General features: G+C 36.0%; 2 protein-coding genes across 5 annotated transcripts; one reads left to right on the top strand and one right to left on the bottom strand.

The window, feature by feature from the left end:
* Positions 1-777: 777 nt before the first annotated feature.
* Positions 778-5,944, bottom strand: Svip (small VCP interacting protein). Of its 4 annotated transcripts, none has more exons than XM_089728845.1 (3): positions 5,758-5,935; positions 3,000-3,164; positions 778-2,132 (listed from the first exon to the last, which is right to left on the bottom strand). In XM_089728845.1, exons 1-3 carry the CDS (start codon positions 5,788-5,790, stop codon positions 2,118-2,120), a joined length of 213 nt encoding a protein of 70 aa, XP_089584971.1. In that variant the 5' UTR covers positions 5,791-5,935; the 3' UTR covers positions 778-2,117. The 4 variants fall into 4 exon arrangements, with proteins under 4 accessions (XP_089584971.1, XP_089584970.1, XP_089584969.1 ...); XM_089728844.1 differs by lacking the exon at positions 5,758-5,935 and adding an exon at positions 4,208-4,454; XM_089728843.1 differs by lacking the exon at positions 778-2,132 and adding an exon at positions 4,208-4,306 and having other exon boundaries at positions 2,982-3,164; positions 5,758-5,944.
* A 527-nt stretch (positions 5,945-6,471) lies between these two features.
* ATPsynB (ATP synthase subunit b, mitochondrial) lies at positions 6,472-11,426 on the top strand. Its single transcript, XM_089728841.1, has 5 exons — positions 6,472-6,589; positions 8,543-8,684; positions 9,554-9,752; positions 10,272-10,460; positions 11,197-11,426. The coding sequence occupies exons 1-5, from the start codon at positions 6,562-6,564 to the stop codon at positions 11,368-11,370; spliced, it is 732 nt and encodes a 243-aa protein (XP_089584967.1). The 5' UTR covers positions 6,472-6,561; the 3' UTR covers positions 11,371-11,426.
* Positions 11,427-12,515: the final 1,089 nt, after the last annotated feature.

Genomic DNA, 12,515 nt, shown 5'->3' with positions numbered 1-12,515 from the left:
TTATTTGGACAAGTGGACAGCCATGTTTAAGGAGGTTGCCGGGATTCAATAAACGTATTAAACAGTCTATAGTTGGCGATCTCGGTCTGACAGTCTTGAAGTCGTCGTGGCCTAAAGGATAAGATGTCCGGTGCATTCGTGTTGAAGCGATGCACCGGTGTTCGAATCCCGCAGGCGGGTACCAATTTTTCTAATGAAATATGTACTCAACAAATGTTCACGATTGACTTCCACGGTGAAGGAATAACATCGTGTAATAAAAATCAAACCCGCAAAATTATAATTTGCGTAATTACTGGTGGTAGGACCTCTTGTGAGTCCGCGCGGATAGGTACCACCGCCCTGCTTATTTCTGCCGTGAAGCAGTAATGCGTTTCGGTTTGAAAGGTGGGGTAGCCGTTGTAACTATACTGAGATTTTAGAACTTGTATCTCAAGGTGGGTGGCGCGTCTACGTTGTAGATGTCTATGGGCTCCAGTAACCACTTAAAATCAGGTGGGCTGTGAGCTCGTCCAACCATCTACGCAATAAAAAAAAAAAAAAAAAAAAAAAAAATGAGATTGAAATGTAGAAACAAACGACATGATACCCACCCGTGCAGCCTAAGCACCAATTATACATTTATTACCGGTTCCCATGCTGTGCTTAATTAAAAAAGTACATTAATAACTAACAGTAAAACTGCAAAATAAAATTGCAAATATGTACCTATAACTTTGACGGAACGGAAGTAACGTAGGGAAATTTTTATCCAGAAAAAAAAACAATGTCTCCATGTTTTTATATTAGAAATTTAACAAGTGAAGCCGCGGTGGTCGTCTCATCTTATAATTATAATTTACATATTTTTATAACACCGCCCACCTGCCTAAATTTAGCTCTGCTTCGTCCTAAAGTTGGCCTAAGAGGACAAGGCTGGCCATACAGCATGACTTTCGTTTATTTGTATTTTAATTCATCCTTCTTTTTTCTTCCAATATATCCTTCTTGATGTATAAATATAATTGGTAAATAATTAATAGCTATTAAAAACAATCACAGTTGCAAAATTATTAATAAAATGCTACATACTTTCTATATATTTCTTGTCCAGGAATCCATAGCTCTACCTATAACCTACCATCGTTTATACTTAGGTAGGTACCTACGTAATATTCCCGGTGTTCCAAAATATAAAAAAAAAGGTTATCATATTCATCTATATACAAACCCACACTTAGGCAGGTATGTATTCAAACAAGAATTTATTATTTCTAGTCCAAATCGGCTCTAATATTTGTGCCAATAGGTACGCAAAGTAAAACGAAGTGAATACACAATTACATTATTGTTGGATAGAAGAAAACTTGAATCAGTAATTGTTTAACATTTTATAGTAATTATTTTTTAAATAAGTATGTAAATGAAAAGCACAGTAATGATAAATTTATGCAGTTACTTTTTTATTCCAAACATTGGAAGTTTCTCTTAAATATTCAAAACAGTGACATTACATAATACCTTCGTAATACTGCAGTTCCATTAATTGTATTACTATTAGCACTGGTCCTCCTTACTTAAATACTTTACAACAGTTACACAAATTAATCCTGTGAAATTTGTACTAATGAAAAAAACACTCGGAATGTCGTGATTTTAACATGTGAAAACCTACATTATAGATTAAAAATAATTAAAAACCTAAAAATAACTTTGTCTTTTTGTGTATATGTCATACGACACATATAAACATTACTTTAAGTTCAAAAAAGTAAACAAACAATAAGTGGAGTAAATAAACTGCAATATCTTAATCTTAATCAATTAATCTTAAACAGTTGTCAGGTCATCTGGAGAGGATCACTTTTAGAAAAACAAGAAGTATCCACTGAAGATATTTTGTACAATACAAATTGTAGTTTATTCCAATATGTGATCAATTACTTTTATGGTGAGGTAAAGTATATTGAAGAGATATTCAATGGACTACATTTTGTGTTGCAGACTTTAAGCAAATAATAGTAATTTACTAAGTTTGAAAAATTATGACGCACAAAAAGCACTTGCATGACACATCCACATCAGTTCTTGTATCTGTATTTCTCGTGTTTATTAACGCTGGCGCGTTCCTCCGTATCTCATTCTGCTGTCCACTGCGTGAAAATTTAAATTGTTAAGAAACAAATTCATTACAAAAAAATAAATATACATATATAAAGTTACATTTTCAAAATCCATACTTAACTGTAGGTCTACATGATTCAAATTAAATACTAATAATTGATAAATTAACTTAACTAGTCTGACTATTAACTAATCAATGCATTATAAAACAGGAAAGCAAGATTGCTTAATGGAAGAAATAGATAGGACAGTCAAATTGTCTGGCCACTAGTATTCAAGGTAGAAATTAGGATTACTCCTGTGAATGATGGCAATATCTTGAGAGGGTCAGGGCATACCGGCATCTTAAAATCAATAGATAAAATAATATCCATGCAACTAACTCTGCACCAAATATACCACAATTTTAGTACTTTTTTTGGAGTTTACTCCTTTAGAATCGATTTACATATATAGGCCCGGGGTATGAAAATTATGGGGACCAAAATCGTACTAGCATGTCACACGAAATGCGTTATGCGCATGTCACACGAAATGCGCGCCGGGCTGCTGCGCCGGCAGTCCGCCACAAAGCCTCGTACTGATCGCGCGTTTCTCTCATTTTGTATTTTCATATATTTGTTAGTCGTTTGTTTTGTGTCTCGTTAATTTGTTAATAATCTGTAGTGTATCGTGTTGTCGTAATATAGAACTATTTCTCGTATTGTTTCGTTTAATTTTTTATATCCAGTAAACTCCAGTCGTGCGTCGGAGCGGACACACACACTTTTTTTTTTATGAATGTAGCTTTATTGGTTTTGTTAAAACCAACCATTTATTTTCATTCTTTAAAGATGGCTTCTAATTATGGTCCGGAATGGAATGGTCTAATTATAAAATTATATAGTTTTACATACCTTTAAAGTAGCACCGCCCTGTGAAGCCAATTCCTTTTCCCGTCTTTCAATCTCTTCGCTCTTTTGCTGCATTCTTTTTATTTTCTCAAGGTCTTTAATACCACGCGCCTGTTCCTGAGCTCGTCGCTTCTCTGCAGCCTCTATTTGCTGACGCCGCCGAGTTTCCTATTCAAGAAAATGTAAAAAAGAAAAAAGTCTAAATTGAGTTTCCTGTGGCAGAGTAATACCTTGTTTTCAAACATTTTTTCAGAGGACCCAAAATGTTTTTTTTTTCATATTTGTTTTCTGTTCTGTTCAAAGGCGGCCATTAAAATCAAAATGAGACAGAAGCCTATAATGTCAAATAAATCATTCTTTATGATTTTGTTTATCATTCATTTGTATCACTCATTGTTTACCATATCATTGTTGTATCATTCTATAGCATTACATTTGATATTCTCAATGACAACATTCATACAGTTAATTTTGAAACTGATGTGATGAACAAGGTGAAAATGAAGAAAGAATTTAGCAGTTGTTCCTATACTAATTTTGTTCACAGAAGTACAAGTTCCTTAATATATCCTATAACCTTCTATAGTGGCTTTATATTGCGAAGTGGGGTGGATGAGCTCATGGTCCCCCTGGTGTTAAGTGGCTAAATGGAACCCATAACATCAACCATATTTATGCAGGCTTACTATCTCTAAAAGCCTTCAATATTACTGTTTGGAATAAAAGTTGAGAAGAATAATCATCTAGTACTATCATGAATGGAGTGGACTCATATCTCAATTCACAGCAATTTGTGGAGACGTTTAAAACAGGATTATGTCAGCTTTGCATGTGTTAAATCTATTAGTAAAATTTTTAACTTTGCATATTTCTTCAATTGACTGAGATGAAATGACATACACAAAGCATCTGCATAGATTTATAACTGTTGAATATGATCAAATTTATGTCACAATATGTTTTAAAATGACCCTGTACTCTAACAAAAAAATGACTTCTGTAGAGAAATTTCAGTGATCAGTAAGAATATGCTTTGGCAGCAGTCCTCAGCAATTTTGCATCGCGTTTATTATTATACTAGCGAAATCACAGAGTAAATGAAAACTTTTTTTGTGAAACTTCGCTCTATTTCTCTCAAATATTTTCAACTATGGGAAATTTTTAGATACCTATCTTTTGTTTCGTTAGTAATTTCTATCGGCAAGACTTACAGCATCAGGAGTGATCACGTCCGCAGCTGATGGCTTACAGCACGACGTGAAGATCCCCATTTTAATACTTTTTTATCGTAATTCTCATGAAAAATATTGCTTTTTCGTATTTCACATGAAACAGTTACGGAAATTAATTAATTCTAAATTTTAGAACTGATTTAAGCTAATAAGATGCGTACCTATTTATTATTGACGAGTATCAATTACTTCATATTATGATTTTTGACAAGCTATTGCATTGTGTAGGTAATGTGTAGGTATATATTATGTATCGATTTTGACAATTTGCATAGATTATACACTAATTTACAAGAAGTGAAAGTTATTAACTAAAAAATTTAGTTGTTTTGTTATACAAATTCCTAAAATTTTTGGGTACGGTACCTGCGTAGGATTGTACCTACACATTAAATTTTTGTTTGAATTGACAAACGAGAAACGAACGTAATGAAATGTAAAACCCTTCACTCGTTTAGAAATGTCTTTTGTTTCCGTTTATGTATTGATTTTTTTGTTCAACCAAAGTTTGACATTTCAATTTAGGGTTCCGTAGATAAAACGCTCCACTTCAAATTAGAAACAATTGTGCATCAGACTCTAACGTCACAGCTATTGTACTTTGAACGAAGATAATTACGTAAAAAAATCTAATTTGGAGCCCTTCATTTCCAATCTATGAATAAGTGATTATGGAAACGCAAATTTCTACAATAAATTAAATTAAAAAATTCCAGTATGAGTATATATGAACGGATACGAATTTTGTATAATAATCTTCGATTAAACGTTTTAATAAGCGTTTAATTTTTTTTAAGGCTACATATTAGGTACATAAAAGGGTACGGGAACATTTTGTAAAATTCAGAATGTAATTGCACAATGAAATATAGTGGAAAAATCTGGATAAATCATAAAGAATCGAGGTAGACAGTATTTGCTTTGAGTAAAAAATTGAGTTTTTAACATTCAGGTCTTGAGTTTACCGAACAAACTGAAGAAAAATCTGGGTATATTAATAGACTAGCTGACCCGGCAGACTTCGTAGTGCCTCAATCGATAAATAAAAGACCGACGGGGGACACATCAAAGGAAAAACAAAATTGTTATTTTTATTTAATTCCGAGCATTTTCATATTTATCTACCTTTTAAACCTTCTCTGGACCTCCACAAATAATTCAAGACCAAAATTAGCCAAATCGGTTCAGCCGTTCTCGAGTTTTAGCAAGACTAACGAACAGCAATTCATTTTTATATATAGAGATTATTTGGCACTCTTTCTTGGACTAGTTTTTTTTTATATTATAATTTTCATCCTAACTACGGAACCATAGGTTGAGATTCATCACACACTTGCTCGTTTTTTAAAAAAATGTGCCTAATGTTTATAGGCTAATATTACAATGCATTTAATAATATAATGAAATTAAATAAATTTAAAACATCTTCTCATAAGTGACCACAAAATAAATTAGTCCGCAGACAGCTTTCAGACATCAATTTTGACTACCTTTACTAAGAAGTGACAATGGAAATTATAAAAACAAACCATTCTCATCCAAATAGATTGAATGTTAGCCATTGCGGGGTGATTAGTAGTCACTTAGTTCTTCAACACGCTTTTTTAACAAATGAACAATGTTTCTCATACAGTACTGGAAAACTATGGCGTTTTAAACATGAAAAAAGTAGGTACCAGATTTTATTGACCCGCCAAGTTATGTATTACCATCCTATAAAATCCAATGCAATGCAAATTCACACAATAATAAACTATCGATTTAATACCTATAGTATATTTGCTATAATACATTTACAAATTAATGATTATTGATCTAAATAATGTACAGTCGTTTGTTTTAATGCAGAACAATCGAAAACGCATATCGATTGTATGTGATTATACTTTTTATCTGATGAGATAAGTTGAAGTCATGTAGTTTATTCATCGAATTGGTGATTAATAGGTGCAAATAAAAAAAAGTGGTTGAATCTATTTATCATTTAAGAATTAATTATTCATTTACTTAAGAATTAATTAAATGTGACCCAAAACAATTGCAAATTTATTTTAAATTTTTGGGGCTCTTAGTGTGATTTTACGTTAAATCAAACAAACGAAATTTTGGAATAATAATGAGTATAATGGTAAATTCTCGAAACGGAATCGAAACGAAAATATCGAATTAAATTTTTTACTATCTGCGAATGAATCCTTGGTGAAAATCGATTATTCGGTTAATGATTCTTGGATCGCCCCGAATCGCGGGATTTGGGACAGCACTAGTGCAAAGTGCTTAGAACCGTGCGATTTTCGCATTTTGGAAATAACTTATAAAATATACGATAAATAATGTTGTCGCGCGTGGCTTTGCGTTCAAGTATGTATTTATTTATTCTATCATATACAAAACCCAACAGAGTCGCAGTAAATAAATGTATTTTGTAACCTTAACCTTACTACTTCAGGTTTATGTAATCACTAGTTAAGTAGTATGAGTATATTTTGTTCGTAGATTTTGCTACCTTATAGACATGTATTTTAGTAGGAAAGAGAAATTCTAATGACATATCAAAATACAATTAAGTAATATCTAATTTAATTTGCTTAGAAACAGTACCTATCCGAAATATTAAGTCAAAGATTCTGATCAGCTGATTTCATCAAAAGTATGTTCAGTCATGTGATGGAAACAATTAAAATAATCACATATTTTATATATTAAGTAAAATAGTTATTTAAATAAATAAACTCTAGCTATTATACAACTGTACCACAAAATATAAAAATTCATATTCTAAACTAATAGTGGTGAATAACAGTTAATTAAAAACGAAAAGTGATTTTACAAGTTAATTTGGTACTATGATTTATTTCACACTTTGAATTTTCAGTTTACAATATACTATGTTTCAAAAGTTAATTATACTTATTGCACTAAACAGAAGTTTTGTCAATCTACACCTTAGTGGTCCTTAACCATGAAAACTGTAAAATAAAAACCATACATGGCTGTGGCGAGCTATCACATGTCCTTCTTCAAATGAGGCTCAATGGTAGGCCCCTGGGAATGCTGAGGTCCATCAGCGACAGTAACCATTTACCACCAGGCGGGCCGTATGCTTGTCTGCCTACATAGATAATAATAAAAAATCCATATACTCACTAAAGAGCTTTCTTTCGCATAGCGTTAGGTCACTGAAATATAAAAAATCCATAATTTCAATAAAGATGCACTTATTTAAAACTTCAGATTCTGTTAATGTGATGATGAAAATCCAAGTCAGTCATGAAAATATTATTCGTTCTTTTTGTGTGAAAAGAAATGTAAATGTCAAGAAATTAACTTTTGTAGAGGACTAGAATCGAAGATGATAACGCCATAGTCAGCGGTTACCACAAAACCTGCAAAGTATCTGAATAATAATAAAAAATTACTTGTGAGACAACTATAACTGTAGTAGATTTAATTAAATAACAGAAACAAGTTGTTAAAATTGTGTTTAAATCCTGTAGAAACAAAAAAAAATTAACAGTTGTTACATTATAAATAGTATACTAATATATAAACCTACAGTGGTTTTTACGGATGTTCCATTATAACTACTGAACCGTACATCCGATTGACTTGAAACTTGGTATCCATGTAGAAAATACACGTACATAATCGATAGGCTAATATTTATATGAGTGTTGGACTCCCTACACCAGTTGCGGGGGCGTTAATGATGAGAATCTTTGTGGGGGTGAGAAATAATAATGTTAATTTTAAATGCCCAGCGAAGCGGACGGATACAGCTAGACGTCATGATAATCGCCTAATCGTTGCCGCCGCTGACTACTCCCCGAATCCTGATCACGCAGGAGCCAGTCACCGTCGACGCCCTAGACACGTCCTTACGGATCCATCAGATCCAATAACCTTTGCATTAGACGCCTTCAGCTCCAACACTAGGAGCAGGCTTAGGGACCCCGGTAACCGTACTCGTCGAACTCGACAAAGAGTTCGCCGTGCAACCTAACCCATGAATCAGCTCGCTGAGTTTCTCGCCGGATCTTCTCAGCGGGTCGCGATTCCGATCCGGTAGTAGATTCATTCGCGAAGCAGCTGCTCTTGAGCTGTTAGGTCTCCTTCGGAGGCGCTCGGGTAGCTGTTAGCAAATCCCACCCCTCCTGACTGAGCCTTTGCTCGCCCACCTGTTCTGGTGAAACTGGAAAGGCCTCCGGGCCACCAGTAATTCTTCAATAATAAAAAAAAAAGGGTACAGCTAGCATGGTAATATAAGTTAAAAAGTTAAAAAATATGAAACGGATTTTTTTTTTTAAATTACAGGTGCGAGCAAACAGACAGCGTGCACAGCACTAGTCGCACGGGGCTCCGCCTCCGATGTAGCAACACACGACCAGAAAACCTTTGCTCGCCCTGTAAGGGGTGAGCCAGGCAAAGTTAGACTTGGCTTTATTCCTGAAGAATGGTAAAACTCAAATAATCTTTAGTGTATTAGCATCTACTACGTTTTTTCTATTTATTTATGGCAACATTGCTGTAGGTTAGTCGATAATTTTGGCCAGTATAATGTAATGGAAAAACAGGTTGGGTTTTTTGGGGCTTCTTCGCTCAAATTTTCTACAGATCCTTATGAAGACTATAAATCTTATTGTAGCAGCTATCATAGAATAGATGATATTTGTTCTAAACTATAATCTATCTATAATCTAAACTATAATCACATTAATAACATTTTCAAGATAAGCTTCAATACATCCATGTTCCAAGCTAAAGATTCAATGTAATATCACCTGCTTGGCGGAAGATCTTCCCCGTTCTGGTGGTCGCCCTACATTACTTAAAGCAAAAACAAAACTAAAAGATGGTTAGCCTAACAGATATGTACTTTATTCCTTAAAAACTATAACTTAGGATAGCGCCAACCCAATGACCCCAAACAATTTAATTTTGACAGACTAGTATGCAATCTGTCTCTAGAGCCTGATAATATTATGACTAGTATCTTATAAGGAAGTCGACTCATTCAGAGCAGGAGAGAAGGGTGTAAACAAATCTGGTAAGTTGCCGGATGTGTTCAAAGCAATCATTGCCAATAGAAAAGCATTATTTACACTCTAATTACTGGTGCTATATAGCAACAGATCTGCCATGGGCTTATGTGATTAGTTAGTAGCAACGATCTGCCATGGGCTCATGTGATTAGTTAGTTACACATCTTCAGATAATACCATAAATACCAAAAAGGTTTTTTGTTTAAATTATTCTCTTTTGCCCTAGCAGCATCGAGGAAATTGAGATTATTGCTTTCACAAATACATCTGTGTCTGTATTCAGGTTCCAATTCTTCCACTCGAAAACTGGTGTGACGGGTCCTTACACTTTTGGTGTGGGTCTGGCAACATACCTGTGCAGCAAGGAAATCTATGTAATGGAGCACGAATATTACTCCGGACTGTCACTGTTGGTCATGGTGTATGTAGCTCACGTGAAATTCGGACCAAAATTGGCTGCTTGGTTGGACAAGGAAGTTGAAGTGAGTGTTCTTTTTTATTTATTTACAAAACCAACCAAACACACTAGAGATATGACTGTGTAACATCTATAAGAAGCCATCATAGTCTTTCAGTTGATATGTGCAAATCTTTAATAACCTGATCAAGAGTATGATCCACCCACAATATCGGGTAATATCATGCGTCCATAGATCTTGTTAATAAAAATTAAAACGACAAAAATTTGCGTAATAGTGGCTGTACAACATCTTGTGAGTCCGCGCGGGTAGGTACCACCTCTGTCTAATTTTGCCGTGAACCAGTAATGCATTTCAGATTGTATGATGGGGCAGCCGTTGTACTGTAAAAACTGAGACTTAGGACTCATGTCTCGAGATGCGTGCGAAATTTACTTATTGATGTCTATGGGCTCCAGTAACCACTTAACACCGGTGGGCTGTGAGCTCGTCCACTCATCTAAGCAATAAAAAAATTAAAACAAAAAGGCGGGTTATGTATGTCAACATTTTTATGCATTCAAATTATCTTTCCATCTTCAGGCGACTGAGAACGAATGGAACGAAGGTCGGAACCAAACCGTGAAAGCACTGGAGGAGGCAATCGAGGGAGAGAAGACGGAGCAGTGGCGCGCGCAGGGACAGGAGCTCCTCATCCAGGCCAAGAAGGAGAATGTACTCCTGCAGCTCGAGGCCGCCTACAGGGAGAGGCTTATGTACGCCTACTCCGAGGTACTGGTCACCGCTGCCAATGAATCGCATGAATAGATCTATGATATGTGATTCATTGATATGATTATTTGTAGGCAGTGGCTTGGCTCTGCCCCTGGCACTGCTGAAGTCCATGGGCGACGGTAACCGCTCACCATCAGGTGGGCCGTATGCTCGTCTGCTTACAAGGGGAATAAAAAAATATATAAAAAAACATGGGATTCAGGGGGGGAAATAGGCAACATTGCCTGAGGAATTTACCAGCATGCTGCAATCATCAACCGGGATTTGTTGGTAGTAGAGCGCACAGGAAGTATTCCTCGTCGGGGTCGACCAGTTCGATTTCGACGTGTGAACTGCCCCATAGACACAGTTTCGCCGGATCTTCTCAGTGGGTAGCGATTCCGATCCGGTGGTAGATTCTGTTAGGGCTAGTGTTCGACAATTTTCTCAGGTTGAGCGTGTGAGCTCAACTACTAGTTAAGGCTATGCTGAAATAGCCTCTCAAGGCGATCAGCTTAGGTAGGAAAAAAAAAACGACACCTATGCAACACATAAATACAGAAATGTGTTATCTAGACCTTAATTGTTCACACTTATATATATTTAACACCAGTGAGTACCGTGTCATACCAGTGTGCGATCCACTCGGTGAGTTTATTAAGCCCAACTGACTTTATGTTTGAAAACATTAGCTGATCATATTTAGCCCTGGTCCGGAGATTTAGTTTAGTCAGTGCTCGTTATTTCTATTCAGGTGAAGCGGCGTCTGGACTACCAGCTCGAGAAGTCGAACGTGGAGCGCCGTCTCGCCCAGAAGCACATGGTCGACTGGATAGTGAGCAACGTGACCAAGGCGATCACTCCGGACCAGGAGAAGCAGGCCCTGGACCGCTGCATCGCGGACCTGGCTTCGCTGGCCAGGAAGTGAACGGAAGCGAACGTTATTTATGTATAGAAGTGTAATTAAAATCATTATTTGAATTTCTTGTGACTTTGATTTCAACGCCATCTGTTAGCAGCGCATTTGAATTCTTAGCGCCATCTAGTAGAAGTGTTAGTAATTTCTACAAATCTCTAGAGCAGGGTAATTACAAACGATTGTATGTATAGTATATGGAAGGTAGAGGTAAGGAGAACCGTCTCTGTGTGTGTAAAAGTGTCCGTTAAAATCTGCTAAATAAGGATGACGCTACAGTAGCAGCCGGGTAAATTTAAAAAAAGGCGCTGAAAGTTATTAGAATAAGATACGAGAAATAAAAAAAGACGAAAGAACTGTAAGCACTAACAAAATCACAAAAAGTATCTTATTTAAAGCTGATAAGAAAATGCAATTATGTCTTCACGTTTTACCACAGCAATCATTTTAGGTTATATTGACGAAATTAGTTTGGACTACGTAAACATGTGAGGTCTTGTATATTACACGGTCACTAACTACTCTAGTCATAAAATATGTTAAATTTCCTAACTCAGCATACTTCAATCAGTTAACAACTGCTCAATTCATATCATACCCTGTGCCTATGCTAGCGCCATTCTGGAGGATTTTTGAACTGTTATTTAGTGCTGAAAGTGGGACACTTTTTCAAGCTTCTCCCATAAGAGACGGTTCTCCTTACCTCTACCCTCCATAGTATAGTAACTTGGAACGTTCTGCAGCCAAAACTTTTTGACAGACTTCGACATATGAGGTGTCATTATCATTATCTTTATTAATTTCCCCTGCTCATTCGCTGGCAGCCTAAGGGACTATCCTAACTGTCCTGTGACGGGTAGGTGAGCTTACCGGCTCAAACTAAGAGACTGCTAACACTAGCCCTAGCAAGACCAGTGCTTCGCAGAATCTACTCCCAAATTGGAATCGCGACCCGCCTAGAAGATCCGGCGAGCAACTTTTTTTATTGCTTAGATACCCATAGACATCTACAACGTAAATGTGCCACCCACCTTGAGATATGAGTTCTAAGGTTTCAGTATAGTTACAACGGCTGCCCTTCAAACCGAAACGCATTACTGCTTCACGGCAGAAATAGGCAGGGCGTTGGTACCTACCCGCGCGGACTCACAAGAGGT

This window comes from Bombyx mandarina, chromosome 07 (assembly GCF_030267445.1).
Source record: "Bombyx mandarina strain Sakado chromosome 07, ASM3026744v2".
Classification (NCBI taxonomy): Eukaryota; Metazoa; Arthropoda; class Insecta; order Lepidoptera; family Bombycidae; genus Bombyx; species Bombyx mandarina.
The sequence above is the reverse complement of the archived record's forward strand: the minus strand, read 5'-3'. Positions and strand labels throughout refer to the sequence as shown.